The 24,269-nt window shown below is 34.1% G+C and overlaps 1 protein-coding gene across 9 annotated transcripts in view; it reads left to right on the top strand.

The window, feature by feature from the left end:
• Positions 1-24,269, top strand: part of CADPS2 (calcium dependent secretion activator 2) — a 454,741-nt gene that overhangs the window by 280,939 nt on the left and 149,533 nt on the right. For all 9 annotated transcript variants that reach the window (XM_076006584.1, XM_076006583.1, XM_076006580.1 and 6 more), the window contains exons 9-11: positions 738-804; positions 18,974-19,082; positions 20,131-20,331. In XM_076006584.1, coding sequence (XP_075862699.1) covers positions 738-804; positions 18,974-19,082; positions 20,131-20,331 — 377 coding nt within the window. The remainder of the gene's footprint in view (positions 1-737; positions 805-18,973; positions 19,083-20,130; positions 20,332-24,269) is intronic.

Below are 24,269 nucleotides of genomic sequence, written 5' to 3'. Positions count from 1 at the left end.
CAGTAAGGACAATATTCTCTAATGATTGACTAATCATTTCAAGTCAGTTTACTCAGGTCAATAAAAAGTTAAAAGCCATGGTTGAAACTATATTAAACTGTGCATTGCCATCTTTATTATCTGAATTTCGTAGTTTAAAATGCTTGCAGGAAAGTACTTTCATAAGTCAGATAAATGCCAAAGTGATGGAGCTGGAGCTAGCAGAGACCTTAGAAATAAGCAAATCCATCCTTTCATTTGATACGTGAGGAAATGGAAACTGAGATTGGTGCAAGCACATCTTGTGGTCACCCAGCTGGACAGTGACCCTTACTTAACCCAAAGTTCTTGACTGTACAGCCATCTCCGTCTTAGGCTGCACAGCTGGTCATCTGAGAACTGAAGCATTTAGAACCATGTCCTCAATTCATATCCTTTGTCTCTCCTAAGAAGTGTGTGTAAGAATAAAATTCCAACTGGTTCTTTGATTATCCTTTCTAACTCCTACTTCGCTCAATTTATGGTAAAGACTGACAAATTGATAAGCCACATAAATCAATTCCCTTTCAAGAACCTAGAATAAGCTCAATCATTTTGTAACACAGAAACTGCATGTTGTCTCAGATTCCAAATGAACTAAACTTTGCCTTTAGCAGGCTGGGTCTCAAGAATGAATACCTATAGAAGAAATGTGATTACTCAGAACCACAAGATTATTCTTGTAAAATGTTCTTTTGCTTGTTTGTTTTTCTCACCAGGTATCTGTATGCCCTTGGACAGAAGGTTTGGAAAAGGTGGAAAAAACGTTACTTCGTTCTTGTTCAGGTTAGTCATTTTCTTCCTATTTACATAATCACTCTAAGACAGTGACTCTCAGACTTTTTTAAATGTGGGCTTTATCTGTAAATATTTACTATTTTTAGAAATTAAAACTGAGAAATTTTCTTAAATACTTAATTTATTTTAAAGGAAAATTAAATCCATTACATGTTATCACAAATAACATGTTTATGTAAAATAACTATTTTCTGAGCAAAACAATTCAGGGAAATGTGGCATTGTTTTATGCTTTTGCATACCTCTTTATTGTCTGGATTAATAGAAAGAATATAACTCTATTCTTGTGTCAGCTTCTGCATTAATTTGCTGCAATATCAAATAAAATGTAGCCTCTGGAAAACTCCACTGTACACTCATGAGAGAATAAGTGTGAAAAGACAAATAACTTCTGAATATTGTTATAAAAATAGTTTTAACCTTACCTTCTGAAAGAATCTTGAGGATGTCTGGGATTCCAGAACTGTACCTTGAGAACTGCTGCATCATTCTGATAATTTATAGATAAACCATAGTACATATAATCACTCATTTTAATATAAATGTATCATATCTGTACTTATTGGTATATTTAATGCAAATATGCTGGCATTTAATACAAATAAGCCATACTTAATAAAATTTGCCATACATTTTGGCATATTTAAAAAAAGTAAGCCAACAAATCATTTAGTAACATAAATGTTTTTTTACATCAACTTGACTGGTATATTTGTTTATAATTTGATTCTGAACCTAAACAGATTTGGCTGACTTTTTTGGTAAATCATCTATAACCTTTGCTCATAGAATATACTCATTACGTTAAATTCATATTAAAGAATAACTTTCTAAGTAAGAGTCGTTCCATTCCATGATGAATCCAAGCTATTTTATTCCCAATGGAAATACATAAAAAGAGAATCACCCTTGGAATTCTTAACATAAAACAGTCTGTAAAATCTCATTGATTTCTGTCACATATTAAGCAAGCTTAACTGGGCTAGATCAGAACTACATGATGAAATGCCAAGGAAGGAGAATTATCATTTGCTGTCTTCCAGAAATACGTACAGCCATCCATCAATTACCAGATAAAATTACTTTATTGATGTCCCATGATGACATGGTAACTTCATGAAGAGTGTGAAAATTCAGTCAAAAGTAGTTTTATCTACATGGCAAACAGCCAGCCTATTTTTTATCCCGCCTAGAATGTAAACTTATGTTGTTCAAACAAATATTTGGTCTAATTTGATAAAAGATACACACTCCCTCTCAATTTTTTGATATGGATCCCAAGCATTTGCTTTGAGGTTGGTGAAGGTCACCTGTTTAGAGTTCTGTGTGATCTATCCTCTAAAATAAACACCCTTATGGCATCTTCTATAGTTTCTAGGCTTAGTTTCTTTAGTTTGGTGCAAGTATTTAAATGCATTTACTAAGTAATTTGAATGTAGATATTTCTGGACATTTACATTTTATTCGTATCTTATAAATGTCTCATTCACATCTAATTTCACAAATTTGTGTTAGTGATTTGTCTTTATCAAGTCTTTCTAAAGCATTCAACTGATTTTCATAGAAACATCAGCTTCCTTTACAGTTATATCTTATGCATTTATATAGAATCTCATTAGTTCCATAACTTCAGTAGCTGATATTATCGGCATAAAGTAGTTTGGGAACAAACCCAGCTGACTATTAGAGTTTACCTAGTGGAAATACATATGAAAGAGCATGGGAATGTAACCACAAATATTCAACATGTCATTCACATTAGTCACTATGTTTTAAAGAATATTGTTAGTCTGGAGACCTGATTAAATGGTAGTAGGCTAAAATAATTTTTAATATATTGATTTTAATATGAAAATTAGGCTTTTGTAGATCAGTTTTGAGAAGTCAAATGATCACCTTATGCTGTTGGCCAGGTAAGGTTCAAGGTAATCCTTTGCTCTTTGTCTTATTTTCTAGCATATAATCATAAGAATCAAAAGTTAGGGGACAAACGTGTATACTTTGATTATCACCCATAAGAGAGTTCAGAAATGAAAGAAGGAACCAAAATACTTTGATATTGTTTATTGGTATGTCTTTAGGGCAGATTAATGATGTCGTTGAGGAACTAAAAGTTCTCTCAATAACAAAAATATGTTTTACATTTTAAAAGGCAAAATCTAACTTAAATCAAAGTAGGCAAACTTATATGCTCCACAATTGAAATTTAGGAAAACAGTACCAAACTGTAATGAATTTGGATTTATTCTACCTAAGGTATCATCTTAAAATTTGAAGACATGTTTAAGCATTATATATTTATATACATATATGTACATATATACATATGCACCCACACAAAGCATCCCATGCCCAAATGTATTGAGATACACATGGCAGTACTCTGACAATTTTTTGAAATTTTTAAACACAATTGAATCTTCCACTCAATTCCAACTGTAATGGGGAGACAAATTGAAGGCACATACTTCAAAATCAAAATGGATGTGTATGGAGATTCAATGAGACTGACCTATTGGGAAGAACTGGGTATTTTTTATTAGTATTTTTAAAGACAGCTCTTATTCTATCTGCACACAGCTTGTAGGTCCATACCTGCGGGCTACATTATTGAAAGGTGAAGGAATCGTTTTCATAGGGAGGCCAGTAGACCCCTGCTGTGTGTCTGCTGCTGCTATCAGCGGAATGATGCTCCGGTGATAATGTGAATCTCATCACCACTTTTGAGTGTGTATTATATGAGTGATATAGCTGGAGATCCAGCCATCAGCTCAAGAATTTGTACTCATAAAAATTGATTGAGAGTCAGGTTTGGCCAGCTGCAAAGTCGTTCAAAGTGAACACTTGTGGAGCCACTGGGATGAAAAGACTTTTCAAAGACTTTCATATAAGCATTTCAATCATCGCTGAAAAATGGGAAAACAAATTATTTGTTAATATTGAGTGTTTATTTAGCTTCTAAGTATTTGTTGATATTGAATGTTTGTTTAGCTCCTATGTAAGATGTGCTTTGTCGTTTTTAGATTCTGATGGTGATATGGTTATACATAGCAATAAATTGATTTTAAGGCTTTCTAAGAGGTTGTATTTTTTAATTAAGGTAAATTTTGCCTCAAGCCAAATTGAAAAAACAGTGATTTTGAAGACTATGCTTGAAATCATACCAAAATTAAACATACATAAATATATATATTTCTTATTTATTTTTCTTGTGCTTGTTCCATGTTTTAGTATTACTTTTGGAGGATATCATTAGTAAAAGTACTTATGATTCTTTATTATAATTCATTACATTAATAATCTCATTTAATAGCTTTAAAACTGCAATTTAACCAAACTGAGTTACACCTTCATTCCATATTCTGCCGATGTCATCTTAAATAACTGTATGTCCCAGGTGTTGCATATTCTGTGGTAAATCCAAAAATTCCTGAAGTACTCACCTATTAACATGATTATTGCTATACCCAATATTTATTAAACATTTACTTTGTGGCAAACATTTATGGAAAGCACTTTCAATACTTTATGTTGTTTACTCCTCAGAATAAGTCTATGAGGGTAGGTATTGTTATTATCCCCATATATCTGTATTCTTATTACAGATCAGAAAATTGGTGTGCAGGGGGGTTGTGGAATTTACCCAGGATTATGCAGTTTAGTGTGTGGTAGAGTCGAGCAAATCCATTTTGGTCAAAGTGTAGAGACTAAGCTCTTATTTCCTCTGCCATGCTGTTATGATTAAATTGATGCACATAGTTGCTCTGAAGACAAAGAGATATATGAATCATCACTCTGGATCATTAATTTCATGAGGTGCAAAACAGTGTTACCATGGCCAGGGAGTGATGCTATAAGGAGTCTGTGCTCATGAAGACCAACCACTTCCTGTGTGGCATCCCTGGAAACTAAAGTAGACATCTATGTTGTTTTGGCCCTGTATCAAAGTGTTCGCTACTTGTTGTCGATGTGTCAGAATCATGACTTGAAGTTGTTGCAAACAACAGCAGGCTATCAAGACATAATGTTAATTACATATCAGCTGAGTTGGCACAGGATATAAACAGTCAGCCACGCCACTGAGTGATCCGTACATGCTGTAAACATGTGAGAAGCACTCTGTTAGTGAGATGCCATCAGGATCTGCTTTAAATGTAAAGTGGCTTCCCCAGCCTATTGACTTCTGAGGTTTTTCAGCACACTTGGGAATCCCCTGCCGCAGTCTCCTCTGACATATTTGAGAATGCCACTTCTGCGTGAAGAAGGTGAAGTTCGGTTATGCGGTATAGGTTTAGTCTAGGACATCAGCGGATGTTTGCATGTGGCAATAAGGCAATGTGAAGTAAACAAATACACTGCCACTAGATCGAGAAAGTCATGAGATGGTAGCTTTATAGCTTTACGTTATAAAGTGGTTTAAAATTTACCAACCCAGGACATGTTCAAGGTAGGATAAAAATCAAACCATGCAGTTTTTACTGTAGAAAATAAAAGGCCCTCATCAGTATTCCTACCAGCACTGCCACCTTGTTCTACTCTCCTTCTCAAAAGTAGCCAAGCAGCCATTGCTGAGTAATAGTGTAAACTTCTACACTTGTATCATTATGTGATACACACATATCCATGCATCCCTAATGGAGTCATTCCATATATTTTTGTTCTGTGAATTGCTTTGTTCCCTGTTAAAAATACATATCACACAGAAGTTGCCATATTAACATATAAAAATCTACTTGATTATTTTGAGGAAATGATTGGATTCCATAATACAGATTAACATAATTTATGTATAAATTCCCTTTTGATGTTGTTTTTGTCATCAACAACCAATGCCTCCATCAATATATGTATAATTATTGTATATTAATATTCACATATATATGTGGGAGTATTCCTAGGCACAGATACTTGTAATATTAGAAAGATTATAAAGCCTTAGATGACCCATGTGTATTTAAATATTCACCAAAACTTTGGCTTTCTTTTTTTCTTTTAAATCACTTTTTTATAGTTAACAAATTCTCATTATGTGTTAAGTTGCATGTTATTTTATATTTCCTTATTTATATTTTTTATCCTTTTTCTCTTTTTATCTTATTTTTTTAAATATACATCTTCAATATGAAATAAAATTGAAAATTCTTTTGGTTATTGGACTTACTGGGAACAAAATGTCAGCAGAAAATATTTTTTTATTTTAGGCTCCATTTTTAAGATAACTTTTGCTTTATGATAATTCAGTTTTTCATAGGAAAAAAGATGATAATAGTCATATTAATGAGCCATATGATTTATCTTTGAACTTTAAAATACTTAATCCATTTACTCTTTAACATAGCTCTAAAAATGAGTAGATAATTAAAATAAACATTTACCTATATCTCAAGCATTAAATTATAAAAGGAGACACAGGATGTGGAGTTAAAATAGGGCCAGATTTAGTAAGGTGAATCTTGTATGGCTCAGGCAGTGATCCCAATTTGAACATTCCTCTCTTTTACATATACCCTGTGTTCCCATTAAAAAAAAAAAAAAAAATTTGGCCAGGCATGATGGCTCACACCTGTAATCCCAGCACTTTGAGAGGCTGGGGTGGGAGGACTGCTTGAGGCCAGGAGTTTGAGACCAACCTGGGCAGCATAGTGAGACCCCATCTCTACAAAAAATTTAAAAATTAGCTGGCTATGATGGCATGTGCCTGTTGTCTCAGCTACTCAGGATGCTGAGGTGGGAGGATTGCTTGAGCCTAGGAGTTGAAGGCTGCAGGAAGGTATAATCATGCCACTACACTCTAGCCTGGCTCTTAAAACAAAATAAAAAAAAAATTATTGCTGTTTTCCTGTTTAGATTACAGGTCAATGTCTGATACCTCTTATTTTGCAGCTTATAACTACATAAAAGAGCAGAGGACCTATGAATGAGAATTGCGCATTATTGGAACAACATTAAACTTTTGTGTGCTTAATCTTTTCTTAAAATTATTCTACAAGACTCCATTTCAAAATGCATGAGTTTGTGTGTCTCTTTGTGTATATTTATGTGTTCATGTGCATATATACATCTTTATATGTGTGTGTATATATATACAGGTATGTACATAAAATCTTCATGAATGGTGTACCTGCTGCATACTGGAGATTCAGTAAATATTTATTAAATAAATATCTTTCCTTTAGTTTCCTTCTCAAACCTCTGTATGGAATATAAAGTTGACTTATATTTGAACATACTTAAGCCAAAACCTAGGTGTCATCTTTGATCCCTCTCTTTTCCTTAACCCCTTGTCAATCAGAAAATATTGTTGTTCCAGGTCCAAAATAGGATTCCATTTACACCCAATTCTGTCCATTTTCTCTGCGACCATACTAGTTGAAACCACCATCATCTTCACATGGACTCCTACAGTAGCAACCTGGGTGTTCTCTCTGCTTCCACTTCTACCATTTTCCTTACAAACTGTTCTTCACATTGCCAGAATAATCAATTTGAAACATAATTCACATTACGACAGTTTTTGGCTTAAGTCCTTCCCATGACTTCCCTTCGCACTTAGAACTGTAACCATGACCAGAGAAGATCCTAAATATTCTGGCCACAAGCTTCCTTTTTCTTTAGTCCTTCCCTGTCATTGAGCAGCATCTTGACTTCTAAGGCTCTGCCCCCAGATTAATTACAGAGCCCAGGGTAGGAGTTCAGCACCTTCAGGTCACCAGCCCTTGCCCCACAAAGGTACCTCAAAGAAATATAATGTGGGTTTATTTTTTAAGTGTGATTTCTATGCAGATGTGCCTTTTTGATTAAGTCCTTTCCTTCTATCCAGATTGTTAGATTATTAGGCTAACCCTAATCCTCTTTATAGAAATTCTGAACATCCTAGAGCTTTTATTTTCCCCGTGGCTGGCTCATTCTACCCTACCCACTTAGGTATACCCCTCAACTCATTCTCTTTCACATTATTCTGTTTTATATTTTTCAGAGCATTTATCTCCTATTAAAATTATCTTTTTTACTTGTACATTTAATTTTTTAATCTCTTTACCCCTTCTAGAATGTATGCTCCATGAAAATAAGGACCTTATCCTTCTTTCAGTCTATTTTATCTGTGGAACATTAAACACTGCCTGGTACATTAATAGAAACTGACTAAGTATTTCTTAAATAAATCAATATATGCAAATCACTCAGCCTGGTTATTTAAAAAACTGCCTTTCCTTTCTCTAATTTGCACGCTGATTGCTGAATCTTTTTTATGCTATTTGGTCATATGTATATTTCCCTCAAATCTATCAAGATCTTGAATATGTTATATATTCATTTTTCTTGATTAAATTAAGCTCTGGGATTTTTTTTTTTTTTGAAAAAAATAACTCTAGCAGCACCTTTGACCTCTGCCAAGAACATTTCCAGCTAAGGATTTTTAAAGCTTTAATCTTTGCTGAAATTAGTTGGTGGCAGTTGCTAAGCTGCCAGCTGTTAACATGATCCCTGCAGTAGGAATATAACATACAAACTTGAATGCTGTGGTCTCTAAAATCTGATAGTTAGCACTTACACATGCTAGGACACAGACAGGTGTCGAACAGGTTGGCAGTTGAGAACAAAATGGGAGGTTTTCTGTACCAGATGCAGCTACCTCGTGGTACCACAGCAACTTAAGGTGCCCTATCAAAAGCAGTGATGCCAAAACCTGATTTAATGCTGTCTTCAGATCAAAGTCTGTTTATATCTCCCCATTCTCAACCTATCCATTCTTTATGTAGTTATTAAGAGTGGATTGGGTTAATGATATTGAATGTTTATCATTGCTACATTTCCACTGAAGGGATTTTCAATTTCAGCATAGTAAATTATATAAGCTTTGTTCGGTAATACACAAGTAAGACTGTAAGTGCAAACAAATACTAGATCAAAATGTCTAAAAAAAAAATTTTTTGTTAATGGGAGGTGAACAGGTGGAAGGGGGGAGAAGGGGAAGGGTACGCACTTTCATTGCGGGTGCAGGGCGCACCACTTGAAGACTGAATACGCTTGAAGCTCTGGCAGAGCAGGGTGGGGAAGGGGACAGGGGCAAGATATGTAACCCTAACAATATTTGTACCCACAGAATTTGGGAATGAATGAATGAATCAATCAATCAATCAATCAATCAATAAATAAATAAATAAATAAAGAATAGGTCTAACCACCTGTTTAACTCTTGGCATGTGGCAATGCGACTGAGGGAAGGCTGCAAGACTGCCTCTAACTGGACCGCAGGGAGCAGGACCACCCCCTGATGTTTGTAGCTAATCTTTCAGCAGCATATTTTAACTGTTAGTGCCAACCGATGCTGACAGTTCTTTCAGAGTACAACTTCCTCAGATCACTCCTGATCTGGAAGGATCACCTGAATTAACACCGTGTATTTGATGTACGTTTGGCCTTGGGAATATGATTTAGTATAACCCTGCAAAAGAGATGGGTGAAAGTAAGAGCTGTTGAGGGTACTAGAGGAATCAAAAGAAGTGTGAAATGTGTCTTCGTTTTATGGAACTAGAACCAGGAATCAGTGAGTCCAAAGGATTGTATTAATAGTTTGTTTCTTCTGAAGCCTATGTATTCCGAAAGCCAAATTGCACTTTTTTCAGTTGTCTGATGGGTCAGATTTCCTAATTTTTAGTGACAGCTTTGTTTGTCATTGGTATTTTGTTACTCTCCCATCTGTACTCTTTGTTATAACTCTAGGACCAATTATCAGTGACAGATTCTGGGTCTGTTGGGTAGTTTTTGAGATATTAAAATAAATAATATTAAAAGAAGTGCAGTCTAAAATAAAACAAGTGTTTTAATACTTTATCATTTAAATGACCATACCTTTAGAAATAGGAAGATTCCTCTAAAGCTGGAGTTTTCTTTGTGTTTCTTTTTTAGTTCCTTTAAAGAGTCTTTAAATTGGTACTTAAAATTTTATATTTTTGTCATGTTGAAAATAATTGCATCATGTAAAGCTAGCTAGAAATACAACATTTAAAGCCTAAGACAACTGGAACTGTACTTCAAGTTATATAAAGAAAAACAATATTAATGTAAGCATTTTACATTACATGCCTTTTGACAGATAATTTTTAAGGCTAGATCTTAAAAGGAAAGGAAGTTTTTAGCATTTTAGGTGGGTTATACATGTCAAGTCTGGATTCCTTAACACATGACAACATGACCATACCAATAATTTATGTAAAGAGCTTTGGGGAGTAATCAATATTTTTTTTTTGTTTTTTAAAGAACAATAATTTTTAAAACACACATTACAATATATATTTGGTATAACGTCCATTAGAAATAGACAAATATACACCACCTAAAACTACATTTAGATGCGTTGCCACTTTATCTTCTCTTTCTTAATTTCCTATCATTTATGTATTAATTCAACAAACATATTCAACACAGTCACTGGGTTCTTTCATAAAAATATGAAAAGAAACAGCCCCTGAGATTGCAAAGAAAGGGAAGAGGAGACAGCCAAATGAGCCCAGGAAACAGAAGACTGAGACACTGGGAGTCAAAAGTCCCCAGTTCATTCTTAGCATGGAAGCCTAGCATTCAAAAAGCATTCAATCCCCAAATCAGTCAGGTGCCTTCACTGTGTGGCAGTAACAAACTGCATCTGTAACTCAAAATGAAATGACTCTCATAAGATACAAAAAAAGAATAGAATGAGAGAAGGATGGTGGTTTTCTAATGACCGGATTAGATTCACTGGGAGGCTACTGCATAGCAGGCAAGGATTGTGCTATGTGCTGTTCATCAATCTCTAATTCTCTCAAAACTCTGTAAAGTATGCTATTGTTTATCTATTAAAGAAAATCAAATGAGGTGTAGGGGGGTTAAAGTGATTTGCCTAAGTTCTTATCAAAAATATGTTGGAAAGAATAAGTAAGTTATTGCAGGGGGGAAATGCAATTGGAACTTACATTTGAAATGGCAAACTCATTTCTTAAACCTGGTTTATCCTGTCTTTGCTTTCAATTGAAGTGCCTAAATATGATTGTCTTCAGAGAGGCCTTTGCAGACCACACTGTCAAAAATAACTCCTCCTTTAATGTCTACTTTTCACACTGTGTTCTTTGTTATAAAACAATTCACCACCAGAAATTATTTTTAACATGTTTTCCTTTAAGAAAGCATGTTTGCATTTGCGTTTTATTTATTTATTTTTGTTCAAACACGTGGTACATGTGCAATTTTGTTACATGCATAGATCGTGTAATGGTCAAGTCAGGGATTTTAGGGTATCTATCACCTGAATAACGTACATTGTACCCATTAACTAATTTTTATTCACCTACCCCTTCACCCTTCCAAATCTCCATTGTCTGTCATTCCACTCTCTTCATCCATGTGTGCACATTTTTTTAGCATCCACCTGTGAGTGAGAACAAGGGATATTTGACTTTCTGTGCCTGGTTTGTTTCACTTAAGATAGTGACGTCCGATTCCATCTATGTTGCATAAAATTCATTCTTTATTATGGCTGAATAGTATTTAATTTTGTGTATATACCACATTTTCTTTATCCATTCATCTGTTGATGGACATTAGGATTGATTCTATATCTTTGCTGTTATGAATAGAGCTGTCATAAACATACAAATGCAAGTATCTTTTTAATATATTGATTTCCTTTTCTTTGGGTATATACCCAGTGGCGGGATTGCTGGATTGAATGGCAGTTCTAGTTTTAGTTATTTGATAAATCTTCATACTGTTGTCCATAAAGGTTGTACTAATTTACATTCCCACCAACAGTATATAAGAGTTCCGTTTTCTCCATACCCTAGCCAACCTCTATTATTTTTTGTCTTTTTAATAGCCATTCTGACTGGGATAAGATGATGTCTCATTGTGATTTTGATTTGCATTTTTCTGATGATTAATGATGTTGAGCATTTTTTCATATATACCTCTTGGTCATTTTTGTGTCTTCTTTTGAAAAATGTTCATGTACTTTGTCCACTTTCATTATGAGATTATTTGGTTTTGTTGTTGTCATTGTTAAATTGTTTGAGTTCCTTGTATATTCAGGATATTAGTCTTCTATCAGATGAATAGTTTGCAGATATTTTCTCCCATTCTGAAGGTTATCTGTTCACTCTATTGATTATTTCTTTTGCCATGCAGAAGTTTTTTAATTTAATTAAGTTCCATTTGTCTATTTTGTTTCTTCTTGTGTGTGCGTTTGAGATCTTAGTTATAAATTCTTTGCCTGAACCAATGTCCAGAAGAATTTTCCCTAGGTTTTCTTCTCATATTTTTAAGATGGAATTTTTTTCTGATTCTGAGGCATTGTTATGTACCAAAGTCCTAGAAAACTTTACCATCAATGCACAATAAATATTTGTTGAATGAATAAATGCATGAATGACTGAATTAATGAGAGGAGGGGAAGAGAATACTTGTAAGAATATGGAAGGAAAGAAAAAAGTTATAAATGCACTTGAAACTAAGGTCAGTAATTTACCATTCTGTTTAATAAGACTAATTCACAGATCTCTAAAAGACATCAAGGAAGGACCAAATATGTCTTTGTAAAAGCCAAGATAGGAAAGAATACTCACACTAGTCTTTAAACTCTTTTGCTGAAATATCCCTTAAAATAATTTTGTCCAACTGAAGATCCTCCTAAACATTTTACTATAAGTTTAAATAGTGCCAATGGATGCAGTTTCTCAAATAAAACCATTAAATCACTCATTAACATGACCAATAGAATTTAAATACTTTTGTGACTTTATATTCACCTGCAATCATTGAAAATTTTATATTAGCTTTTTCCCCTTGAACTCTTATTTCCATTGCTCTTCCCCAACAGAATTTTATTCTTATGAGATAAGTGTTAGGCTTCAAAATCTTGACCACTCTCTCATGCTTCTTTATAATTAAAAATCTACAAACTGGGACTTTAAAAAAATTCCTAAAACCAAAAGGCTTTAAGTATTAAACTTTCTTTGACATTGAGGTATGATTGCAATTATAAGTAGTACACAACATTAAAACACATAAATATATGACAAATTTTGAAGAACAGTTATTAAACATAAAAAATTAATTTATTGGAAATATCTTTCTTAATGAGCTGGATATGGTTTCCTTTCCTAATTTGTCTGTGAGTTAATATTACTTATTATAGAATGAAAAATTCCTTTTTTATATCAGTTTTGAGATGTAAATATGGAGAAACCTGGCTCACTTAAATAAGTAGATGGAAATAAATATTCTCACAGTAGTAATACTGTTTCTCAATTTTGTAAAAATACTCTGAGCTAGATGCCCCAAATACATAGTGATATATCATAAAAATTATTATTAATATTCTTCATGTTATAACTAATTTTTTCCATAATTTTTCTGAAAGCAAAAAAACGTGAAAATTAACTGATTTTAAAATAATTTGTTTTGCCTCTCAGTGTAGAGAACCATACAGCCACGACAGGAAGAATTTCCATTTCAACCTCACTAAGTAAATGCCTACCAGAAAATGAAAACTGGGTTAGAAACTGTTTATTTTCATTTAAGTCTCCTGCTTAAAATTAGAGAAGTGAATTCTTACAGTGCTTTAGTGGCAGACTCAGGGGAATTGATAAGGATTTCTTGTCATTTGGCAAATATCAGACCTCAGAAGATAAGTTTAAGGATAAATTGGGGGGGAGCAGTGAGGGAAACCAAAATGAAGACCTATGAAGAGATTCTATCATATTGAAATCAAATGCATTGATTCCTCACCACTAATCAGATTTTTTGAAAAGGTAAAAATGTCTTTGTAATATGAGTAATTACCACCTAATTAGTTGTTTCCCAAGTTATTGTTTGTTTCTTTGTTTTTTCTTGTTTTTTCCCGAATTTCCTGTTGATGGCTTTCTTATGACTGTGGTCATATCGTAGCTATCTGTGTATCCTGAAAGGGTTAGCCCTGGTTTCTCCTTGGCTCTTACAAATTTACCCATCACATAGTAGATGCTCAAGACCTGCTTCTTACACGAGGGAATGAATTTGGCTTCATACTTGTTTCTTGAATGTTTTAAAATTTAAAATCAAATGTAATTTGTTACAGCAAGTGGAAGAGGATGCATTTAAGAAATACCAGTTGAGTTACTTGACCTCTTAAAACTATTAGTGTTTTTTTCTTTTAGCAAAATTCATATGTGTTTTATACTTTCAAAAATAATACATTTTCAAATTTTGCAGAAGAGAGTATTTGTAAGGATCTTGGAAGGATTTTGTAAGGGTCTTGGAAGAAAGAAGAAGGGTTTACCAGATTGGGAAATATACAGAAAATGGGATTTTAAATATGAAGGTGGTATTTTCCTGCTTGGGTTTTCAGGGAAAGAAATAAATTGGGTGAGTCTTGCTGGCTAGTCTGTCTGGAGTACCTTGCTCAGTGGTCACTATGTATTGCAGTTAGTCATTGATGGAGATGTTTGCAGGCCATGCAGGGAAGGCAGACCTTCCTGTGCTCTTCATCTCTCTCCCAGCCAGTTCCAGATTATGCATGTGGTGATGTGTTAAGAGACTTTTTTAAAGCAGGATTTTAAGATTCTTCCAAATGAGAAAAGGACATGTGAAACTCATGAATTAGTTGGGCAATATATTTTCTGTTTTGCTAATAATCAATTTGGAAAGTATTACTTTGTAAAGGTCTCCTGAGGTCTAAAATTATAATTATTCATAAGACAAATTTGACACAATGTGTTTAGTTTTATATACTAACCCCATCATCATATTTTTTTCTGGAATGTAATGAAAAGAACATGTATAATTTTTGTATATAAAAGTTAGGCTTATTATTCAGAAACTACATAAAACAAAATTAAAATTGAAGGATTGGCTAAGATTCCTTTTGGACCACACCTAGACCAGCCTGAGAAATGCTAGATAAAATATAAAGCACATCTTTTAAAATCCATTGCTGAACTGCAGGAAGAAAGGAAAACCTCAAGAACCAAAACCAAGCAGAAAGGTTAAGCTCATGAGTTGGCACTGTAGGCAAGAAGACTTGTACAAGATGTCCATTGTGGCATTGTTTTTCAGGACAATAAGTGAAAAAAAGTGAAGGTAATCACTAGAGAGTGGGTAAAGTGTGGCGATTCAAGTAATGGAATACATATATCAAGATGGTTAAACATCAGAACCGTTGAACTTTTGCAGAAAAACATTGCAGAAAAATATCATTCACTCATAGAAATTTTGAAAACGTGAAAAATACTTGATTTTATGTATCAATTTACTTATATGTAATAAAAGTTTTTAAATATTCATGGAAATAATAAACACAAAATTTAGCATGGTGGCTATCTCTGAGAAGAGAAAGGAAATGGACTTGAGTAGGTATATATAGGCATCAATTAAATCTATCCTTTAAAAAAATCTTTAAGGCATGTACATCTATTCATATACATGTATGTGTATGTTCTCTAAGAAGTTTTTCAAAGCTGAATGGTGAGTATTTACATGTTAATATATTATACTTTATGTTTGAGATATTTCATAATTTTTTAAATAATGCATGTGTGAAATAGCTTTATGGAAAAATAGTGGGTTTTGGCTTAAATTATTGTCCTGAAGTAAGAGAATGGTCTTCTTTTTAGAACAAATAATAGAAGTGTACTCTTAATGTTTACCAGTCTCTCTCTCCTTCCTTCCTACACCTCCCCCCAAAACACACACAGTCATACCTTTATATACAAGGAAACTGAAATCTTTAAGTGATAACAATAAACTCCTTATAAAGGCCACTGACTTTCATTTGTAAACCTTACACATATGAAGCAGAAAAAGTAAACTCAAGATGAAAAAAAGAAAAAAAGAAAACTTCACCGTAGTAGGAACCACAAGTGTCATAAGATATTGGCCTCATTTCTCCCCAGTAGGGCTTAATGATGCGTTCTATTTTTCAGAATAGAAATAACTTCATTCTTCTTTCTCATTAAAAACGCTTTATATTCTTTGGAAAAAAACTCAAAAATCAATAATTTAAAATAACCTATAATTTCACCACCCTAAAATAATCACTATAAATATTTTAACACGTATCTTCCTATTCATATATTTAATATATTAATATAATGTTCATCCATAAAATCATACTCTATGTCAGGCATGGTGGCTCACACCAGTAATCCCAGTACTTTGGGAGGCCAAGGCGGGAGGATCACTGTGGATAGGAGTTTGAGACTAGCTTGGACAATAGCAAGACCCTGTCTCTACAAAAAAACAACAATAATAATAATAATTAGCTAGGCATGGTGGTATATGCTTGTAGTGTCAGCTACTTGGGAGTCTGAGGTAGGAGGATCACTTAAACCTGGGAATAGGATGCTGCAGTGAGCTATGATGACAACACTGCACTCTAACTCAGTTAACAGAGTGAGATCCTGTCTCCAAAAAAAAAAGTCACACTCTACATTTTTTAAATTTGCTTTTTATATGTTATAATGTATCTTAGAAATAGTTGCCCTGTTAGGAAAAAAAAAATCTATCTCCTCTCTTTTAATGGTTCATGGTATTATACTGTATGGTCATACAATAATGTATTTCATCGAAACCACCTGATTGTTTGTATCATTTTTGCTTATATGTAACACGGCAGTGAACACATTGCACATACCTGTTTGGGCATTTTTCCCCTTGTTTCTTATGAATAAATTCCTAGTAGGAGATTTGCTTTATCAAAGGAAATGTATAATTAATAGTCAGGCATTTGGTATTATATCTGTGAGAGTTCTCCAGAGAGGACAGCAGGCTGGAATTCAGGAGTAATAATGCAGTGTTAAAGCGAAACTTCTTTTCAGGAAACCTCAGTTTTTGCTCTTAAGGCCTGCAGCTGATTGTATGAGACCCATATATATATTGAGGAAAATCTTTTTTACTTAAAGTCAACTGATTATAGATGTTAACCATATCTACAAAATACTTTCACAGCCATATCTAGATTCATACTGATTAAATAACTGGATGCTGTAGCCTAACCAGGTTGGCACATAAAGCATAAGTACATCACAGTACCTGCTGCCAGATGGCCTTCCAGAATGTCTTCACCAGCCTCCATTCCCACAAGTTTGTAAGAATGTGTATTTCTCTGTATAGTTACTAACACTATATGTTAGCAACTGTTCTTAATAATCTAATCAGTATTGTTTCTAGTGGTGTGTTATAGTCATGTTAATCTTAAATTTTAAGGAAGGGGATGAGGGATCAAAAATTGCCTATCAAGTACGATGTACGCTATTCAGGTAACGGGTATACTAGACCCCAGACTCCACTGCTGTGCAGTTCATCCTTATAACAAAAAACCACTTGTACACCCTAAATCTATTGAAATAAAAATAATAAATAAATAACTTAGGTTTTAAATTTGAAATCTGTTGTGCAGTTTAACAGGCTCTAATTTCACAAGGAAACTCTGCCTTTTACTTTGGTGACCACCCTATCTTCTAGAAGCAGAAAAGACATTTTTTCATTTTAAAAGTAACAATGCTGTTCTCTACACCTTGCTCATGTCACTATCTCCAACCTTTCTTGATGGTCTGGAGTACAGAAAGTGGTTTTGAAAAAAAAAATGTGAAAATGAAAGAGCCCATTTTTCTACCATGTGTTCTGGGTTTTCCTGATTGATTTATATATTCTTTATGTTTCTGATGTGAGTTCTTTGTTGAATATATGTTTTGTGTATATCTTAGTCTATGGCTTTTTTTTTACTTTCTTCATGGTCCCTTTAATGAAGAGAATTTATTAATTTATTATAGTCCATGTTATTTTTTTTCACAATTAGCTCTTTTTGGAGGTCTTCTTGAAGTAATCATTGTCTACTGAAGGGTATTATTTTTCCTTAGTTTCATTTTATGTTTAAAAAGGGAAATAATTCACATTAACCAAACTGTTCCATGGAATCCTGTTTTGTAGGATATTTTGCACTTCAGGTATTTATTAATCCACCAAAACATCCTTTTCTGCTGCAGGAAATAGCATCTCACTCTATTTTGGGGGAAGTTGTAACACCCTGACTATTTGCTACGTATGTGAGCTGTTGACCCAAACTGAGTTATTGAAACTTTCTCCCCTTAGCCACAGTATTTGGTCCAAATCTGGCCTTATGACCCAAGCTGAGATACTCAGGGTAGTGGCTTCAAAGCTGTTGGCAGCTATAGTTCTAGCCAAGTGAGACTTCAGTAAAGAAAATAAAGCCTGTTCCAAAAGAGGAGAGGAATTGAGAGGCAGAGCAGATCTTGGGTTGTCACTGGCTGCCTAAAACTTAACACCCTCCTGGTACTTCCTGTGGCTTTGGTTATGTGGGAAGTAAATTCTCAACTTTTATCAAGATCTTGTTTTACTTTGGTTAAAAATCTTGAAATAAGTATGCTTGAAAATGTGATCCCATAATTATATAAGGTTGGAACTACTACTATTCTTATTTTAGAGATTTACAGTCTTATGTTAGCATAATAAAGGCCATATGGGCCAGCACGGTGGCTCACTCCTGTAATCCGAGCACTCTGGGAGGCCGAGGTGGCTGGATCATTTGAGCTCAGGAGTTCAAGACCAGCCTGAGCAAGAGCGAGACCCCATCTCTACTAAAAATAGAAAGAAATTAATTGGCCAACTAAAAATATATACAAAAAATTAGCCGGTCATGGTGGTTCATGCCTGTAGTCCCAGCTACTCGAGAGGCTGAGGCAGAATGATTGCTTGGGCCCAGGAGTTTGAGGTTGCTGTGAGCTAGGCTAATGCCACGGCATTCTAGCCCGGGCAACAGATGAGACTCTGTCTCAAAAAAAAAAAAAAAAAAAAAGGCCATGTGCAACCCTGAAGTAAGAGAAGGTTAGGTTATCTTTATGTAACCTAATGGTTTCAAACTTATTATGTGGTGCTCTGTCAATTTCCCATAGAGGTTTGGCCAACAAATCTTTGACTTGGGAAATGCTGGATCATGGGCATGGAAGATCTAACAAATGCAAGCTAACAAATGAAAGCTGCTTTGATCCCTGAGCTAGGTTTTGAAAATGTATATGTAAATTATGTTGTATTTTTATTTGGTCAAAAAGTCTTCTGATAAAGAAAAAGCTAAAAGTTAAATTTTATAAATTTATTGTGACCAACCATCAAACTTTTTTGTCTTGAGCAGGTTAGCCAGTATACCTTTGCTATGTGCAGTTACAGAGAAAAAAAGTCTGAACCACAAGAATTAATGCAGCTTGAAGGATACACTGTGGACTATACAGATCCCCACACAGGTAATTCTAAATTGAATCATTCTCCCTACCAGGCACGTGTGCACGCAATTCTTATAAATATCCTGTCTGTTCTACATTTCAAACTCCACTCACTTAATAGGGTATGTATTTCACTTATATAGCTGGACAAGACTTTAGGAGATTCAAATTATTTCTTTTGGAGGGCTTTTGCTTTTAGCTATAATTCATCATCTTTGTTATTTTAGTACAAGAATGAAATATAGGAAAGTTACTGTAATAGAACAATTATATGAGAAATTAACAATGCTTACATAAATTTTTTCAGTGGAGATCTGGAAAGCAAAAGTTACAACAGAAATAGGGAAAGAAATGGAAAATAAATTATTATATACTCTACTAATTTTCCCCAATAATACCTTATTGTACTTCTCTCTCTCTCTCCATAAATACTAGGAATCATACTGGGTACCTGATATCTAAAAATAGTAAATGAATATATGGATATTAATATAATAAGATTAAAATATGTAGCTATTAATAAATTAGAGATGGAAAATTAATGAATAGAGAGTAAGAAATAGAAATCTGTGATCATATTCACTAATTGGTCACTTAGAAATGCAAAATATTATCTTCTTTTTGGAAGAATTTACAAAAGATAAAATACCATATAATATGAAGTACCATCTTTTGCCTTACCTTTTTTTTTTTCTGGTAAACTCATATATTTCTCCTGGAATGGTAAATGTGCCAACAGATAAAACAACCTTCTCTGGCATGAAATATCAGATTATTCTGTGTATTTCTGAGGGTTATGTTTGTATGCTTTGCAGAATGCTATTGTGTCATGGACTGTTTGTTTCGCTGAGTCATTTTTAATTTCCAAAGTGATATGGAAGCTTAAACCTTCTTATTATTGTTTCCTTTCAAATCTTGGATTATGGATTTGATCTTCAACTAGAAATCATTTAAATAAAGCATTGAGCTCCTAATATCACATCTATTCTTTTCCATGAGGCTAGTTAGTGAATGAGACTAAAATCTGCCAGTCCTGTGAATTTTTAATGATGTTTTTCTCCCTCCACAGGCCTTCAGGGCGGTCACATGTTCTTCAATGCTGTTAAAGAAGGAGATACTGTAATATTTGCCAGTGATGATGAACAGGACAGAATACTGTGGGTTCAAGCCATGTATAGAGCCACAGGTCAATCATACAAACCAATTCCTGCAATTCAAACTCAGAAGCTGAATCCTAAAGGAGGAACGCTCCAGGCAGATGCTCAGCTTTGTAAGTTTTGTTAAAAAATAATGTATCAATTAACAGTCTTAATAAGATATAAAATTGCCTGAGGCAAATTTGTTCAGTATTATAGTTTACATCTTTAACTGATTCCTAATTAAATAAAAATAGTTCATGTTAGTAGTCATAGAATCAGTTATCTACTTTTACACAAATCTGGGATGAATAGTTCATGTGGTTGCCAAACATTGGTGTATTTCTGGGAATCTAAGAGCACATAAGAAAATTCACTAAAATTTCTCAAGGGAAAGTTTATTTTAGTTTATTGTAATTTTAACTTAAGTGTCCTATAGAAATGGGAAAAGTATTACAAAATCAAATTGGCACTGATAGGATTCCAGAATACCAAAAGGATGAACCGTCACTTTCTCGAGTTGTTCTTAATAACCCAGAATGATACTAGGGCCTTTTTTGTGTTGTAGAATGATAAAAAGAATAAATTATAAAGCCAACTTTCTTTTTCCAAATGATTAAAATACATGCCATTTTTGTAGGCTAACTCAAAGCATTACAAACTATATTTTTCATTTTAATTTACTGGTGATTAGTAATAAATTGTATAATGATGTTAGAAACATTTTTAAACTTAGCTTTAATAATCACTAAACCAAATGTTTTAACTTGTTATACTCCTTTGCAAAACTTCTCTGGTTTCACCTATAATTGTTCGTCTTTAAGCCCAAGTGTGGCTTTTTATACTCAAGATCCTTCTCGAAGAGAATAACATCTTGACATGCATTATTTTCTTCTTCTACATTTCATGCATCAAATAACTATTCTTTCTCCTTTTTAGACACCCTTTAGTATCACATGTGGGCATTGACATCTTAAACAAAGGCACTTAAGGCCAAATAATTAAAGATGGATTAGAAGCTTTTTTTCTTTATATTATTTTAGAAACTACAGACCATTTTCATAAGTTATCTTAATTAATTTGGGGCATATTTTTTAAGTATAGTAAAAACTAGGAATATTACATATTAAAATTTTTAAAATTGATTTAAAATTTATTTATTCTCACTTTAAAATTATTAGTATTTGTCATCTTCAAACATAAGATAAAAAGAGCACATTATGGTATAGATGTCTACTTTATGTAGCTCCCTCTCACCTCAGTAATACACATAGAGTATGGCATAGCAGATGAGAATTTTCCATCATAACCAAGGTGTGCAGAAATATAACTTTATTTCTCTACAATTGAACATATCTTAAATCCCTGTTTTTGATGTCACCAAGAAAACTTAAAACTCATCATTTCAGAATAACTCAATCACTGATTTAAATTCAGTCAATTCAACATTCTTCCTCCCTCTTCTCCTTCTGTTTCATCCAGAATAAATTAAGTTCCAGGGCGATTACATAAAACTGAAATGTCATTGAATGTAGCATCTAGTCCAAAACTGTTCTCTGTCCACAATGGCCTAGGATGTAACTTGTCTCTTTGGTTCCATTCCATGTTTGCTAGTATGCATTGCTCATAACTGAACCTGCCATGAGACCTGGCAATGAGGTCCACATAGTCTGCATCCTCCTTGTCTCAACCCAGACGCCTCTGAATCCCTTACATCATGTTTAGCAGATTCTTGCCACAGTGGTACATAGTAACATTGGGTATTCTGCAACATGTTGGATGTTGCAGAGGCATTGCTTGCTCAGCATTTCCATCTTGGCATAGCCCTTACTTATTGCTTCTCTATTACTTAAAGAGCCAAGTTGGATATGTCTCTCTGGGCTGTGTGTACGTGGGGCCTCAAGGCGAGTAATACTCTTGACATTCTTCTAGAACTTTTTTTCTCTCCAGACCTTTTTTGTTGGCCATTCCCAATACAGTAGAAACTCTAGTCAGATCTTTTCCCCAAACTATTTTTTTTCATCTGGCTGATCTACCTATGGCTTCCCCCCCCCTCCCCCGTTTTTGATTGTTGATATGCAAAACTAAGTTTTTAGAACTTCATTTTCTTTCATTTCCATTGGCCCACCTCTGTCCCTTCCCCCATGAGCTATGATTCTATAGCATTTAATATGAACCTACTTTGTCTTCTTACAAAATTGTATTGTGTATGTGTATATTTAGTGAGTGTCAAGCTGCATAAAAGGTATTGTGGTATTTATCTTTCTGTTTTACTTATTTCGTTCAGCTCTATGTTTTTAAAATTCATCTATGTTTCTGGGAGGGTGTCTAATCTCATTCTTCTGATTGCTCTGTGCTTTGCAATGGTGTGCCTCTGCCTCATTTTACCTAGTCTAGCACACATTTTATTTCTTTGCCTATTTACTTTCCCAGAAATGGAAACCTCAAATGCCTCCAGATCCATACCTGTTGACATTTAATTGTCCCAATTATGAATATGAAAAGTTTCTTCATTTATTCAGTTCTTCTAATTCCTTTATATTTTAGGTGTTTTTTTTTTTTCGTAAAGCTCTTGTTTATTCTTGGCTAAGCTAATTTATAAACCTTTCATATTTTATTGCTATTGCATCTTATTTTTTATTGTACTTTTCCAATTGTGTATTGCCCATGTAGAGAAATGTTAATTTCATGTGCTTATTTAGTATCCATATGTCATCTTTGGTTAGGTATCTCTTCACATGTTTTGCCTATTTTGCAATGGGGTTACTTTCTTACTGTTGAGTTTTGAGAATTTTTTATACGGGCATCCCTCAGAGATTGCTGGTCCAGTTCCAGACCACCATAATAAAATAAATATTGCAATAAAATGATTCACATGATTTTTTAAATGTTTCAGTGCTTATAAAGTTATGTTTACATTATACCATGGTTTATTAAGCATGCAATAGCATTATGTCTAAAAAAACAATGTGCATACCTTAAGGAAAATATAATTTTTTTCTTTTGTAGAGATAGGGTCTCACTCTATTGCTCAGGCTAGAGTGCAGTGGTGAGATCATAGCTTACTGCAGCCTTTAACTCCTGGGCTCAAACAACCCTCCCCCTCCCCCCCAGGCTCCTGAGTAGCTAGGACTACAGGCATACACCACCATGCCCAGCTAATTGTGTGTGTGTGTGTGTGTGTGTGTGTGTGTGTGTGTGTGTGTGTGTAGTGGGTCTCTCTCTGTTGCCCAGGCTGGTCTCAAACTCTTGGCTTCAAGCAGTCCTCCAGCCTTGCCTCCCAAAGGACTGGGATTATAGGCATGAGCTACAGCACCCAGCCAAAAATACTTTATTGCTGAAAAGTGCTAGCAATCATCTGAGCCTTCAGCAAACTCTAATCTTTTTGCTGGGTTTGGGTCTTGCCTCCATGTTGATGGCTGCTGACTGATTAAAGGGGTAGTTACTAAAGGTCAAGGTGACTGTGGCAATTTCTTAAAATAACAAACACAACAGTAAAGTTTGCCACATACATTGACTCTCTTTCGTGAAAGATTTCTCTGTAGTATGTGATGCTGTTTAACACATTGTCACCCTAGGGAAAAAAAAATTTCCCTGGGGCCATGGAGTTTTATTAAAACAAAACGATCCTTTCTAGTTTGTTATTTTTTATTGTTTTCTGTGCATGAGTTATATGCAATACAGTCCATGGTTTTGGAATTAAATTGTCAATATTAATTGTAACAATAAGAACATCAGCAAGTAAGATTTTTATGAACCAACTGCGGGGTCTTCTTCATGAGACCCCAGGCTCAAAACTAGCATGAGTTAAATGCAACTCACATGGCAGTTAATGTGTTAGAACTGTTTACCCAGGGTAGAACTTCTTTCAATACTGGAGTCAGTCCTCTCAAACTCTTCAAACACTGCCACTGCTTTATCAACTAAGTTTATGTCATATTCTAAATTCTTTGTTTTCATTTCAACAGTGTTCTCTGAATCTTCACCAGGAATAGAATCTATCTCATGAGCCCACTTTCTTTGCTCACCCAAAGGAAGCAACTCCTCATCCATTCAAGTTTTATCATGACAT

The sequence above is a fragment of the Microcebus murinus genome, chromosome 9 (assembly GCF_040939455.1).
Source record: "Microcebus murinus isolate Inina chromosome 9, M.murinus_Inina_mat1.0, whole genome shotgun sequence".
NCBI lineage: Eukaryota > Metazoa > Chordata > Mammalia > Primates > Cheirogaleidae > Microcebus > Microcebus murinus.
The sequence above is the reverse complement of the archived record's forward strand: the minus strand, read 5'-3'. Positions and strand labels throughout refer to the sequence as shown.